At 50.4% G+C, this 15,285-nt stretch overlaps 2 protein-coding genes across 2 annotated transcripts in view; one reads left to right on the forward strand and one right to left on the reverse strand.

Moving 5' to 3' along the window:
* LOC122181183 (quinone oxidoreductase-like protein 2) lies at positions 1 to 4,759 on the reverse strand (the record flags this gene model as incomplete). The annotated part of the gene is made up of 9 exons (XM_042873550.1): positions 1 to 223; positions 1,000 to 1,228; positions 1,627 to 1,808; positions 2,248 to 2,329; positions 2,487 to 2,596; positions 2,793 to 2,858; positions 3,197 to 3,255; positions 4,094 to 4,190; positions 4,352 to 4,759. Coding segments are annotated over 9 exons (1,302 nt in total), but the record flags the coding sequence as incomplete, so codon positions are not given.
* Positions 4,760 to 9,682: 4,923 nt separating this feature from the next.
* LOC122180995 (ras GTPase-activating protein nGAP-like) overlaps positions 9,683 to 15,285 on the forward strand; it is a 153,632-nt gene continuing 148,029 nt past the window's right edge. The window contains 1 exon segment of the mRNA XM_042873056.1: positions 9,683 to 9,842. Coding sequence (XP_042728990.1) covers positions 9,683 to 9,842 — 160 coding nt within the window.

A 15,285-nucleotide genomic window follows, 5' to 3' on the forward strand; every position in this document is an offset into this window, starting at 1 on the left:
TGGAGTGCCATATAACTTTATTGATGACTTAGGAAGGTCAGAGAGCCTTGTGAAAATTACTGCTCTTATGATGATGCAGGACATGCACAAGGTTGGCTGAGGGTCCTTCAGTTTACCATATGCACAGCCATGCAAGAAATCCCTCACAGCCCTTTTACTTCATGGAGATGATGACTTTTCCAGTGGACTTGCGCTGAAGCACATGGTTGAAGGCTTCATTCACCTGCAAGCACAAAACTCTGAGTGCTTATGGGGATGATGATCATCAGGGTAAGAGGTGCAGAACATGTGGAAGTAGTCACTGTACTGCAATGTTTGCAGTGTTATTCACTCAATAAGAGGTTAAGCTAAACCAAGGGTCTGGTTGTATTTATGTGGGCTGTACAATAGGCTGTAACGTTTTGTTTGGTGTGAACAAAGAGCTCATGTTTTGTATCTGAGCCTGGGCTTTCTGTCCCTGGAATCCAATGCTGGGTTTGAAACAACTCAGAAGCCAGCAAGCTCCTGGGTATTCCTCCACCTTGCATCCCTGAGTTTGCTGGATGGGGCTACGTGGGCATTTCTAAGGAACTGTTATATAAGGCTTGAAAGACCATCATAACGGGGGGAAAAAAGTGTTTTGAGCGCTTTCAGAGGTGCTTGGGGGGAAATGCAAATGAAGGCACATCACAGTCCACTAATCCACTTCTAAGATATTATCCCAGCACATTATTCTTTAAGACCACAAACTCTTTGGTGTAGCAGCGTGTGTTTTTATGATTTCCCCATTGAACACATTGCAGTTCTGGCCTTGCAGTAACAAACCAGAAGTTAACAACTCTCTGGTTGAAACCCAATGGAAGAAGATTAAAAAGGGTGAGAGAAAATGGGATTTTTTTGATTTAATATTTTTGGATTTTAGGACTCCTGTGTTTTCTGTGCCAGGGGTCTAACTGCACACACAAACCTATTTCTGCCCCCATAAAAAGGCCTTGGCTAACAGTTCTGAGTCATGTGTACCTCTTCCAGCTTGAAGACCGCTCCAACGTGTGGATGGATCTTTCTCTCCTGGCAATACTGAAGAAGGGAGGACATGGCAGAGGAGAAAAGGGGGAAGTCCTCCTGCTGGTACCGACCCCAGTACACTCCCATGGCTGACACGTTCTTCAGGAGCAGCAGGTTGGCAGGAATTGAGGGGATTTTCCCTCCAGCAAAACCCATCACCACAATCCTGCCCTCCCAAGCCAGACTGCGAGAAGACAAGTGACAGGTATTTGAAACCTCATCCCAAGGCAATATATGCTACCCTGGCCATAAGAAGCCATGTGGGGTTGAGCAAATGCATCTTATACAGCCTCCAGCTTGGATATTAGGAAAAGTTTCTTCTCAGAATGGTGAGATTTTGACACAGGCTTCCCAGGGAGGTCCCTGGAGGTGTTCAAGAATTGTGGAGGTATAGCACCGAGGGGCATGGTCAGTGGGCATGGTGGGAATGGGCTGGGGTTTAACCAACCCCCCTTTTCCAACCTTAATGGTTCTATGATCTCTCTTCTATTCTATGATCTCTGCCTCCACCACCAGTTGAGGCAGGTAGAGCTTCACCTTGCTCAAGGCATGCCAATAGCATCACCTCTTATTTTCACTCACCTCTTCAGGGCAGCCTTGAAGATGTCCCCACCAACAGCATCGATGGCCACGTTGACCCCTCTGCCACCTGTGAGTGCTGTCACCTGCTCCCTGAGACTGTTCTGGCTGTAGTTCACTGCATGGCTTGCCCCATTTGCCAGGACCAGCTGGCACTTGGGGTCACTGCCAGCTGCTGCTATCACCTGAGAGCAGAGGGGATGCCTGTGCTGCAGCCACTCAGCTTCTAGGTGTGCTTATTTTAATTAGAGGAAATGGAGTTGGAAACCTCACTTTTTCTCCTTATGTATATTCAAATATTTTCTCGTGTGCATCAAAAGAAGCACACTGAGGTGACAATTTTCGTGGGGCTGGAAACAGGAGTTCCAGAACTCTAACCCCCTTCTGAAATGATGACCCATGGGGCAGATGCAAAGGATCTTTGTGCTGCCCAAGGGGGCAATGGGGATCTGTAATGAAGGTAGAGTAAAGGAGGGAAATGAGGTACCAGGGTTGTGGTTCTGGTGTCTGACCCAGCAAATGCCTGGTCCTGGTTCTCTGCCACTGTATCACTGTGACTCCAGGGCACCTGCTTGCCAAGGCTGGAGCATATGAGGACGGGTGAAAAGGACAACACCTCAGTACCTTTGCCTGGAACACGCTGACAGCCAGATCAATGATGGCAAGGCCAGTGGCTCCAGCTCCTGCTGTCACTAGCACTGTTTCCCTGGCAGGAAGAGAAAGAATGAGAAAGCACAATAGAAACATGCCCATAATTCCCTCATAGAGCAATATTTCAGCAGCAGGGGGATTGTCCTGCTATCAGGGCATGCTGAGTCCCAGTCACCGTGGGGGCTGTGCTGAACTGAAGTGAAGCTGCTCACCGTGGCTGCAGATGTGCTCGGTGGTGCAGAGCAAGCCAGGCTGTGCCATAAGCAACGGGCAGCACTGCTGCATTCTCACTGGACACGTTGTCAGGGATTTGCCATAGTGCCTGTACGTGGGATTCAATGGGCTGACAGCATCACTGGGGCTCACTGTGTGAAAGGACTTGTTTTTAAAGAGGTTTTGCATCTTGTAGATGCATGCTGTTTTGGAAAAGATGCCCCAAGCATGCTGTATCCCATTGCAGCTGTGGCAGGGCTGAAATGCTGATCTCAGAGGGAAACCCAAATGCTTGGTGTTCTCACCTTCTCATCGACAATGCACTCCTCTGCCATAGCGCTGATGCCAGACACACCGATCACCCTGTGACCCTGCAAAAACAGTCACTGTGTGGAGACTGGGAGAGAAATCACAGAATCCTTAAGGTTGAAAAACACCAATAAGATCATCTAGTCCAACCATCAACCCATGCCTGCTGACCATGTCCCTCAGTTCTACAGCTCTTGAGCGCCTCCAGGGATTGTGACTCCATCATGGGGCTCTGGGCTGCCTGTTTGTATGCATAACCAAATGGTGCAGCCCCCTCTTAATTGTGCATTTCATTTTCCTATGTTTTCAGAAGGAACTGTGAACGGCTCAAGCTGTGTCTACCAACAGTGACTGCATTAACTGTATGCTGAGTTTCCCTACATCCCCATGTTGTTCTCACCTCCTTCACAGCACTGACGTTTTCTCCTGTCTCCATTACAGTCCCTGAAAACTCCATTCCTGCAGGATAAGTACATGCACATGGGGCACACATTGACACAACCCGCCTTCACACCCACAATTAGCAGCAACCTCAGTTAACAGAGCCAGGTCATGAGCTCTTGCTTCCAGCACCTGGAATTTGGGAGAAAACCTTCCAGCAACAGGCACTGCTGTGCCCCCAAGCCCTCCAAGCATCAGCTGTAACAACACAATGTGAGGAAATTACCCCTGGGCTCTGCTCCAGTGGCTGCTGAGCACCCACCCATGGAGCAGCCCCAGGGCCAGGCCACGCAGAAGCTGCACGTGATGATTTCAAAGGGCTTTTCCAACCTCAGAGATTCTATTTGAAGTTCCCAGTAGCAAAGCACCAACTGGGCAGAAGATGGCAGCATCAGCACAAGAGACAGCAAACACCTCTAGTTAAGAATTCCTTATAATTCAGAATCCCAATGCATTTTTGCAGAAGACAGATGCTGCAGGGGGACAGGAGGTGCCGCCAACACAGTGACTGACCTTGTGCAGACGTTAGAGTGGCACAGCTGCCACCTGTGCTTGTGGCAGTCACTGAGCTGCAAGAGCTCTGGGCTCCAGACAGGAAGACCCTGCCTACCCCAAAGCACTGCATGTCTCAGTTTTCTCAGCTTCCAGCAAAGGTGATATCTGCTGTTTCTCTCTCTATATTAGTGCTCTTTGAAAATGCAAAGTATTTCGCACTGGGTATTTTTCAGAGGATGCCAAATGTGATCCTACTGACCCCAGAAGTTGCCTCAAGTCAGCAGCGTCCTCGACCTCCAGGGCAGCTCATTCCCATAGGATGTGACACTTGGTCACCTATGACATCTGGTCACCCACTCACCAGGGGTGAACGGAGGAGTGTGTTTCTCCTGGTATAACCCCTGGCAGGCCAAGATATCAGCAAAATTTAACCCGCAGTAATGGACACGCACACGGACCTGCGAGACAAAGGGACAAACATTAACTCCTACATTCAGCCAAGAGCAGAGATTTAAAAGAGACACTGCCCCAGCCTGGTGGAGACCGCACAACATGTGTGTACCACAGCTCAGAGACCCAGAGCCAATCTTCCCTTTGATGCCCAATGGTCCCCACGCACCTGGCATGGCTGCAGCTGAGGGGCCGGGAGGTCTTGCACGAGCAGGGGCTGTGCCAGCTGCCTGCAGAGTGCTGCTCGGTATCCCCGGGCACCATGTTGGGCAGGTAGCCTCAGGGTGAAGAGCCTGGAAGGCAAGTGAAGGGGAACTGTGAAGGGGAGTGCCAACCCCCCACTGCTGCTGGGAGGACAGGTAGGGCAGAAAGGGATGGGGACTGGGAGTGATGAGGATACGGAGAGAGGGATGGGGGAAAGGGTGGAGGAATGGAGTGGGGTGGATAAGGAAAAGGGATGGGAAACAATGGGGTTGGAGGGGAAATGGGGAACAGTTGAGATGGGGGTAATGAGATTTGGAATGGGCGGAGGTGGAATAGGAAAGATGAGGAATGGGAGGGACAGGGAATGGAGAGGGAGTATAGGGGGTCATATAGGAACGGACTGGGAATGGAAGGGGGGAAATGGGGACTAGGGGGATAGACGATGAAGAGAGTTTATGGGGAAAGGGGACGGTACGGAGGCAAGGGGACTCTGAAGTGGATGGGTAAGGGCAGGGAACGCGATGTGGACGCGCTCCCGTTCCGCTCCGCCCGGCTGCCCCGCACCACCGCGCCGCCGCCGCCGCCATGCCGCTCCCGCTGCTTTCCGTACCCCGCGTACCGCCCGCCCGGGGAGGGGCCAGGCCGCGCTGGGCAGCGATTGGCACCGGCCACGAGGGAGGTGTCAGCGCCCGGCAGCGCCGTGCCGAGCCCGTGAGCAGAGTGGCCGTACGGGAGCCAGCCGGGGGAATGCGCCGCGCTGTGCTCCCCGTTCGGAGCGATGCAGCCTCCATCCAAAACTCATGGAGCCCTCTCGGCTCGTGCTGATCTGTCGCACAGATGGGTCTGGCTCGTCGCACGCCGCTTAATTAGAACGGCGGCTCGATCTATTTGCTTTGCCTCATCTTTATTAGCCACCGCTTAGCTCGTAATTAAGGGCAGGATGGGGACTGCGGGAGCGGCCCACGCGCGTCTCCGCACAGCCTTTGTTCGCAGCCAGCCGCCTCCCCAGGGAGCCACAGCGCCGGGCCGGGCACTGGCACATGTCTGTGCTCCCAGTAGCGTGGGCAGGGATCTGCTGCTTTAGGCAACACGGAGCGGAAACACAGCAGAGAGGCATGGATGAAGCAGTGACATAGGAGCTCAGAGGGAGAAGCCCGTGTTCCTACAGATGGAAGCAAATCCAGTGGTTATTCGCTTCTCAAAATACTCTCCAAGTCATCCAACAAGAAAAATAGGGATAAATCCTTCGTTCCTCGCAGCCCAAAGACAAACCCTGACCCACATCCACTGCCATCAGCTCCGGCAGCCTGGGGGTAATCAACATAATAGTGATAATATGGGAACAGCTCCATCACCAACAAGTCCACTTTTTGTCTTTATTTAAAGACAATATTCTTCAATGCCAGCCCCATGTCTTTTTATATCAGCTGCAGGGTTTCTCAGATCCGCTTCAGAGCTCCTGACCAGTGGCACAGAGCTCCCAAAATCAGAGGGACAATGCCCATGTGGCTGCAGCGTGCTTTTCCAGCTCCATTTTCCCTTCCACGGGCAGCTGTTGGCAGGAAAGGCTCTCAGAAGCCCTTTTTCGGGGCCACTTGGTGTTTCAGAGGACACTGTCCCACTGCAACAGGACCAGATATTCCTCTCCTCCATTAGAGAAAAATTAGAATTTTGCTGAAGCAGCATAAAGCTCAAGGCGAGGTAGGAACCCAACATCCGCACACGTACCCTGGGGGCAGCTGGCACGAGATGAAGGAGGGACGTTCTTTAATATTTAACTTTCCCCCACGCTGTTTTTGCTCTTTTTCAATCAGCGTGCATACTGTCTACCATCCCCATCCAAATGGGCTTTGCTGTGGAGATTCTGGCACCCAGCCCTGGTACAGCAGGTCCAAGGGAACGAAACAGGGCTGAGGTTCCATCCATAAGGAATGTCCAGTGGGATGTGGGTAGCAACCCTGGCTGCTCCAGCTGCAGATGCTTAGGAAAGGATTTCGGAAAAGGAGCACACAAAGCAAGCTTTCCTCCCGGCTTCCGGCACTCGGCGGCGGGGGGACTTCCTGAGCCAGAGGCTGCACGGATCCATCTAATCCTTTCTTTTTTTTTTCTTTGAATTCATTTATGTTTTTGGCCTCCATGACATCCTGTGGCAATAAGTTGCAGAATATAATTATGTGCTGCGTGAGAAAGCGCTTCCTTCTGTCCGCTTTGGATGTGGCCATTCCTGTCCGTGCTGCTTGGCGGAGAACTTGGAATAAGTTTGAGCAAAGTTCCAGTTCCAGGGCCTCTGTGTTAATGTGAGGGCTATGAGCAGCTTTATGGCTCTGCTTCTCACAGAGGGAATCCTACACATGTGCTTGGGTCACTGTCATGCTCCCTTCACAAATGCCTGCTGCATCACGGGCTGAGAGGACCTCAAGCCAGAACAGCTGCACCAATGAGCATGTAACTCTGGCATCTTTGTTTCCAGGACATCCTTATTTACAAAATATGTCTATTTTTGCTACTGTCACTCTTCCTATTTTAGTCATCTCTGCTATTTATTATTGCTTATGTTGCCCCAAAACCCACAAATGAAGGCAGAAGAATGGATTTTGTTTCCCAACAGAGCACGACATTTCAGAGAGTCCACTTTTGGGTTGCACTGGGAGTGGGCCGACCCTACTTGATGAGAACCAGTCGCTGCTGTCCCATGCCGATCCTGTGTAAATTGTCATCCCAGCTCTGTGTGGCAACTCTTAAAAACTCTGCAATTCTTCTCTTGGCAGGAGCTCAACAGCCACATCCTTTCCTCGCAATACAAGCAGCTCCGTCCCCACTTCCCCACAGCTGCCCATGCAAGCTCAGGGCAGGCTGAAGGAGAGGAGAGGACTGCAGAGAAAAAACCTCAACAATCAAGTTAATTGGATTATGGCCACTAAAAGACAAACTTGGAGAGTATATTATCAGCAGTAGTGGGAACGAGCAGTGGTAAAGAGAACATAGGACAGAGAAATTGGCTGCCCTACTGCTTTGTGGTGTCATTATGGCAATCTGTGCCGATGTTCTCTGCAAAAAGAACAGCCCTGCACACCCTCAGCTCCCAGGCCTTTGGGTAGCACGATGCAAGGCATGGTGTGGGACAGGAAGCAACCAGGAAGTGTTACTGGGTGTCCTGGCTCTCCACAGGAGACAGGTCAGGAGGTGAGGGGCTATGCCATGCTGCAACACATGTGGAAGAATTATCCTTTGCCTGTCACTGGGAGAAAAGGATGAATCCTCAACAGGCTCCTGCCTGGTTTAACTCTTCTTGGATAGCAGGATATGTTTTTAACCCTTATTTCCCAGAAAATTGAGGTTGACAACACCAAACTCACAGGATGTTCCCTCTCTCATTGTCCTGTGTTTCATCTCCTACAACTGCAGTAAGTGTTGAGCCTGCTGATCTGTTTCAAACAGAGTGATAAGGGTCCAAGAGATAATTAAATTCCTGTAGGAATAATGAACACTGCAGGTAAGGTAAAGAGAGATCCAACAAGGCTCTGCAAAGCAGGCATCCACCCTTTGCCAGATCCCAAGGACTCTGCTTTGGGATGTGAACTGGTGGAAAACCAGGTTGCAATGGTTTTGCTGATCACAAAACAACATTTTGAGGAAGGTTTCTTTATTGTCAAAATCAGTTTGGAAATGGCAGCAAAGTGCATCTTCCCATTCTACAACAAAAAACCTGCACCTCATCCCAATCCAGAAAGCAGAGCCCAATTGCATAGAGAACAACCTAGTTGTAGGGCAAGATTCAGGCCAAGCTCTCAGTCAAGCATGCGACATAAAACCCCAGGAAATAAGGTTTCATCAGTTAGTCATAGGGCTGGCAGGACTTCTCCATTGAAATAGTTTATGTCTTCCATCGTGCATCCCACTACACCAGTAGGAGGTACTCAAATCCAGTCGGCTCACTGCCATCGTGTGAGTCCTGCAGCTGTGACACTCAGCACAGAAGGCAAACCTTTGGGTTCGAGTGGGCGATCCTGCCACACCACAGAGCTGAGTTACAGCCTCGTCAGAGGGAGGTCACGGCTCTCAGCCAAGGTGCAGTAACTCACTGTGTGGATGCCCTTATTTATTGTAGCTCACAATGAAACAGGACAGCAAGCAGGATGGGTGGAAATGGGAGAGTTGGGTCTGGCTTGGAGCAGCTTTATGGCTGGGTAACGACTGTGCCAACGACAGTGCTGTTTAAGTGTCAGAATAAAGGCAAAAATATTTGTATCTTTATATAAAGGCAGAAGTTGTGGACAGAGAGGAGCCGTTAGAGGCAGCCTGTGCTAAGCTTTAGGTCTTAGCATGTTGTTTTGGAGAGATGGTTGCACTGCTACATCATCTCCGCACCATGGAGATAATCACAGCATCTGTGCGCTTGGATGAACTTGCCTGGTTTGTATCGAGCAGTGCTAGGCACAGGGCAGGGGAAGGAGCGCAGTGCAAGCCAAATCCCTGCCTGTCCTCCCTGAAAAGTGATGTTTTGGTGTTATGATCTGAAACACAGCAGGATCCATGCTGTGTTCGTAGAATCATTAGGGTTGGAAAGTCCATCAACGATGCCAGCGACCACTCCGATCACATCCCTCAGCCACAGCCACATCTACCCTTGGCTTCCACAACGTGGGACCCACCACCTCGGCGGGCAGCCTGTGCCACTGTATTGCTGCTCTTGTGGAGGAGAAACGTTCCTCACACCCAACCTGAGCCTCCCCTGGCACAACTTGATGCCATCACCTCTCATCCCGTCACTGTTGCCAGGAGCAGAGGCTGACCCACCTCAGCACAGCCTCCATTTAGGAGCTGTAGAGCAGCGAGGTCTCCCCTGAGCTCCTCCACACTGCCCCATGCCATCCCCTCAGCCGCTCCCCATCACAGCGTGCCCCACACCCCGCGCGGCTCCGTGCCCATCTCCACACACACTCCAGAGCCCCAACGCCTTTCTTGCCCAGAACCGCACACAGCACCCGAGCCGCCGCCCGGGCACAGCTGCGCACAGACGGACGATCGGCCGCCGCTATTCCCCCGGCGCTCCGGCCCCACGCCGCTCCGCGCAGCCCAGCTTAGGCCCGAAGCGCGAGTCCCCTCGCGACGACCCGTCGTCCCGCCGCTCCCCGCCCGGCGCCGGAGCGCGGCCGCCTCCTCCCCCGCCTCCTCCCGTCGCGCTGACGCAGGGGGCGGGCGGCGGCGGCCGAGGGGCGGGATGGAGCCGCGCTGAGGCGAGGCGCGGCCGGGCAGCAGCGCGGGCGGCGGCGGCGGTCGTCCCCCGCTCCTCGCCATGGAGGCGGCCCCCGCGGCGGGCGAGCCGGCGGCCTGGGCGGCCGAGGCGCTGGCGGAGCCGGAGCTGGGCTCGGACGAGCTGGAGGCGGCGGGAGGAGCGCTGGACCGCGTCCTGCTGGACTCGGTGTGCCAGCAGCAGGGCTGGGTCCGCGTCTACGGTAAGGGGCGCCGAGGGGCGGTGCGGACCGTGGCGGCGGGCTCCATCGCGGCGGGCCCAACTTTTCACTCAGTTTTTCCGACGCCAGGTGATCCTCGCTCGTGATTTCGGTGATCCTCGGCCGTTCCGCGTTCCCTTCCCCTCGCTCCCTCAGCCCTGGCCGCCGCCCCCTGCTCCCCGCCGGTGCTCTGCTCTCCTTCCTTCTTCCTGATGGAAGTTTGGGGTATTTTTTAGCAGCGTCCGACTTGTGGCTTCCACTTGGGCTAGTGGACCTGAGTGCTGCGATGCTCACAATGCTGACAGTCTAAAATGTAACCTTTTTCTTTACAAAAAGAAAAAAAAGAAAAAAAAAAGGGCACACACAGAGCAACCTAAAACCACCTCTCTGCTGCTTTTGGAAGGTTCAGGAGAATCTGAGTGTCTTTGGGTTATTTGTTTGCATGGAGTGCTTCGTATAAGGTAAAGTGAGAGTGTGCTTTCTTGTACCAGGATGCCTGGCTCTGGCCTATCTGCCTGCTGCCCGGCATCCTGCCTGGGTGTCTGAAGCAGCAGTTTGCTCAGAATCAGCCGTGCTGAGGAGCAGTGCTGTCGGTGAAGGCACGCTGTGACAGGTTTGTGGGCTGACACCAACGTGTGGATGAATGGAACGGCAGCCGTGTGATGGAGCAACCAACTCTTAGGCTGTAAGAATCAGGGTAGACTTCAAGCATGTAAAATACGTCGCGTAGCCTGAGGACCGTAGCTAATTATTCTCAGTCTGTGTTTAAAAACAACTCATTATCTCTTTCCCTCATGTAGAATCTGATGTGGTGGTGTCTTCCCTCCCTCCTCCCCTTGAAGCTGCCGTCAGGTTAGGATGTGTGTATTTCCTCCTTCCTCGCCTTTTTTTCCCGGATAAGTTTGCAGGCAATGAATCGAACTGAAATTGCGCTGTGTTTGTGTGCAACTAAATGTGGGTTACAAACCTGTGAGTGACAAGTGTTATTTATAGGATTAAAAGTAAAGCCTCGCGCAGTTGTTGGAGGAACCACAGCAGCACAGCTAAAGCAAACAGGAGCAGAAAGCTCAGCCGCATTGTCTGCATTGTCTGATAAACAATGAGAACGCTAACACTAATTATTTCACCATGGATGGCCGGAGGAGAGAAGGAATATCTGACATGAAAAGATGAGAGCCGTTTTCTGGCATAGCAAGAAATGCAGCTTTTGATGTCCTTGCATTTCTTTTCCATGTGAGACGTGGACAACTGTGTTATGGAGTTGTTCCATGTGAAAGGTAGTTGCCTGAGAAGCTATGGAAAGGCTCATTTTAGAGGAAAGAAGTTTGGTATCTAAGAGTGACCGCTTGTTTCTGTGCATCTATTCTGCAGCAGTGTACCATCCCACTCCTGTCTGTTTGAGGCAGCAATTACTGGCATGAGGGGAGCTGGTCCTGTTGCAGAGTCTGTAAAACTTCATCTGTAAGCAGAGAGAAGAGCTCGGAGCAGTAAAGTACCATCATTACTGGCCTTTGTGGCTCACCAGCAGCATGACCGTGATGTGAGTACAGCAGGACTTTGCCATGTCTGGGATGTGATTTCAGAGTGACACTGAGGTCTTGTCTGACCTCACTGCAATATCTAAATCGCAGTCCAGCTATTTTTGCATTTCCTGCTGCTGTAGTTAAAGTGTAGCTTTCCCATTCTGCTTTCTGGAGGCCCTGGTTGGGTGAATTAGCAAGAACGTGATCAGACCACAAGAACACGGTTTCCCTCCTGACGGACAGAGCTTGTAACACAGGCAGCTTCCTCTGGCCGGGTGTTTGAGCAGTGAGTGGGAACAGCACATTTGCTTGTCACAGTGAGGGGTTTAGTTACTTATGAAGCACAAATCATGTGAGTGTCACTGGGTGATACTTCCAAGAACTAGTTTTGACACACAACAAATGTTTCTGTAAAATACTTATCAGTGTATTCTGAGTAACAGCTTCCTTCAGGCTGACTGGACAGAGTGGGTGAGAGGGAAGAGGTTGTCTTGCCTGAGTTAATACTATGCTTTTTTCCTATGTAAAAGGGAAGAGTGACTTTTGGAAGTCTTCACCAGTGTTTTAGGTCGAAGTCCGAACGTCTTTTTCTCTGTTCTTTAGAACTGATTTGGGGATAGACGAAGGAATGAGTGATTTACAGCTTTCTCAGTGCTAACTCTGAAAACAGAGCAATTATATTGCTTGGTACGGCTGACTGAGCACCCATGGATTTTGTAACAATGAATTATAAAGCTACCGTTGCAGCATTGGTGTTAAATGTTGCATGTGATGGGGGCAGAATCAGATTTTGTCAAACTTACAGTCTGCATCTAAACAGGTTGTAAACTTCTCCAGTGGTGGCTGTCAGATCTGCTTCTGGCTCTAAGCTCGCTGCTGGCACTCGTGCACCAAAGTGATTGATTTTGAAGCAGGGGTTGCAGAAATAAGTAGAAAATAGCACGTTCCAGAGACTGTTCTTTCTTTAATGTTCATCCTGGAAGTGGGCAGCGCTGCTCTGTGGCCTTATCTGGGCTAGGAAATGTCTTCCCATTTTAGCACTGGTGCTAAAAGACGATAGTGGCTGTACAAACCGTAGTGCAGATCAGACGTGGGTGTTTTCATCACCTTGTCCTCTAAAGCTGCCAGCGGCTGGGGACGTGCCTTGCTGCCACAGCAGCCCTGCTTACCCCCCTTCCTAGCAGCAGGAGCCTGCTCTTCACAGTGATGCTCAAAGGCTGGATATTGACCTCCAGGCATAGCTTAGCTCCAAATGAAAGCTCTAGACCTGGTATAACCAGACAGAAACGTCTCTCAGCTGCCTGAAACTCAAGTTCGGAGCTTTTAAGCATTGGCTCTCGGAAAATACTGGGCTTGTGCTGAGGGCTGAAGCTCCAGTAATCCACATAATGTCATGTGGAGATTAAAAAAACAGCCGAGACTCAAGCACTGACCAGGAGCATCTCTAATCGTGTGAAATTCAGTCCAAAAACACCATTTCCACAAGTTACCTGTTCCAGCAATCTGTCATCTACGTTGCTCTGTTTTGTAAATAGCTCTGACTCTGTTCTCAAGAGTTTTGTTTCTTTACAGCCTGCCTCGCTGTGACTTTGTCAGTAGCTTGGTGCATTTAAATATAAACGTATATATACATTAATTTCTACTGCTCACAGTGATACTTAAAAATGCTGAGGTCTTTTCTTTCCCAAGCATAACTGTCTGGGTGAGCGCTGGTGACAGTAAGCATCATCTTACTGTCAGCAGCCCTTGTCCTTCCGGCACTGCTCATGCTGAGCTGTGGAGGCTGGTGAGCCTTCTCGAGGTGATGTCCTCCCCCAAACCCAGCGCCCTGTCCCACAACCCAAGCAGACCCCACCAGGTGGCGGCATTTTCTCGACGGTGGTGCCGGAGCTGCTGAAGATGCCCAAGGCTGCCTGAAATGCACAGCGTCTTCTCTCTGCTTCCAACTTCCAGACCTTAGTGTGCACCTCCAGGAGCTCTGTTCAGAAGTCTGCCTGATGAGGAGGAGGTAGGGAGGATGTGTTTGATGTGAGGAACCAAACAGAAGTTCATTACGCATATAGGGCAATCTGATGGTTGAGGGACAGCTGTTAAACCTTCCTGGACTCTTCTCCTTGAGGTGAACTCAGGTGGCATAGCTGGGCTGTGTTCTGCACAAAGCTGCATTTGTGTGTGTGATTCTTTGCCGTTACAGAGGACTTATTAAGTGGGATAAGCTGAAGGTGTGAATGAGAAGCTGCTGCCAAGGAAAGCTGACAGTCGGCTTATAGCTTGTGGAGTGTCTGTGTAGGCGGCCTTGTTGGGAAGCAGAGGAGGTCGGTGCTTCTGAGTACTGCTTTTCCTTCTGATCAATAGGCTTATTTTTAACTCACACAGCAAGTTGTGCAGAAATGGGAAGGTAAGGCTTTGGGGATGGAAGTGCTGTTTCCTGTGCATTTGGACTGTCGTGGTATCTGACCTTACGGTGGCCTTTGTGTACCACTGTGGTGTGTTGTTACAGACATTAAATAACATCGAAGCTTTTTTACATCGTGTTAAGGTGATAAATGACAATCATTTCCAGTTGGTTGTCTGCTCTAAAAGACAGAATGTAATAAAAAAAAACAAGGGTTTAAGTAACTGTGCTTGCTGCAGGTTAAAGCTGATAAGCATGCTTTGGGCAGAGGCACTGCCTGCCCTTGCCAACCAGCATCACCAACCCATTAAGGTTTGAGGAAAACCTCTGAGATCATCAAATCCAGCCATCCAGCTGTCACCACCATGCCCACTAACCACGTCCCTCAAAGGGGGATGTCCAAGGATGTGACTGAAGCACTGCTGCACATGATCTGCTCATACTGCCATGTGTCAGCTCCTCTGCTACCTCCTTTGTAGTGTGTCCTGCATTTGGCCTATGACTTGGAGAGCAGCTGAGGGCTGCCTGTAGCCTGCTTTCTCCTTTGCTTTACTCCCAGCTTTGCTGCAGTGTTAGTCTGCAGCAAACTGTTTGCCCACTCCCTTTTTTAAGGAAAACTGACTTTAATTTGTGCATAAATTATTGGTGTCTTTTTTTTTTTTTGCTCTTCTGTTTTGGTAGGAGTTTTTAGCTGGGCCCTTCCAGCTGCCTGTATTGTGCCCAGTGTTGCCTAGGTTACTCATTTATTAAAAGTCACTGAAGTATTTGGAAGTATCAACAATACTGGTGTGTGCTGGGGAAAACGAGGATGACATTATTTTAAAACACCAGCTTCCTGACTCCTGGATTTCGGCCGCACGATTTGTCTCTGGCTGAACATTTTAATGTGGTGCTGTTTCCTATTTTTAAACAATAGGAAAAAAGGGGAAAGATAACGGGAGCATAACTATGACCCGTTGGCTTAATATGAGATCATGGGTTCCTTTCAACTGATATTTATAGATTTAAAAAGAAGGAGGGAAGGAAAAAAAAAAAGCTGAGATTTCAGCGTTTTTCTGGCATTTATGCTTTCATAGCCCCAAGGTCACTGAGTTAAACCCTCATCTGAATTCTTTCAAAGTCCTCTCTAAAGACTCACAGTAATCATGGAAGTAAGATCTGTGTCTGCAAGGAAAGTAACCAAGGGAAGGGAAGAATGACTGTGTTTTGGTTAGTAAACTTCTAACAGTCCTTTGTGTGTTTTGACCCCCCCTTCATCTCAGAAAGCCATTACAGAAATGATCAGGAGAGAATAACATTTGTTAATTCCCTTTAATGGGATTTCAAAAGGTCGCAAAACTGTAGAAAGGCTCTTCTCCAAGAATCTGGATTATTTTTAATTATAAAGTTGGAGTAGTGCAAGTAATGAGCGCTTGGAGGTGGAGGGAGGTCTTTGCACTTAAGTAAATGTAAAACCACGTCCTGGATTTAGATTTTGTATTATCTAAAGGATTTTTTTTTTTTCCCTACAGCTGGGAATGCCCCATTA

This window comes from Lagopus leucura, unplaced genomic scaffold, assembly GCF_019238085.1.
Source record: "Lagopus leucura isolate 7727_CA_CO unplaced genomic scaffold, USGS_WTPT01 Super-Scaffold_100009, whole genome shotgun sequence".
In the NCBI taxonomy this organism is placed as follows: Eukaryota; Metazoa; Chordata; class Aves; order Galliformes; family Phasianidae; genus Lagopus; species Lagopus leucura.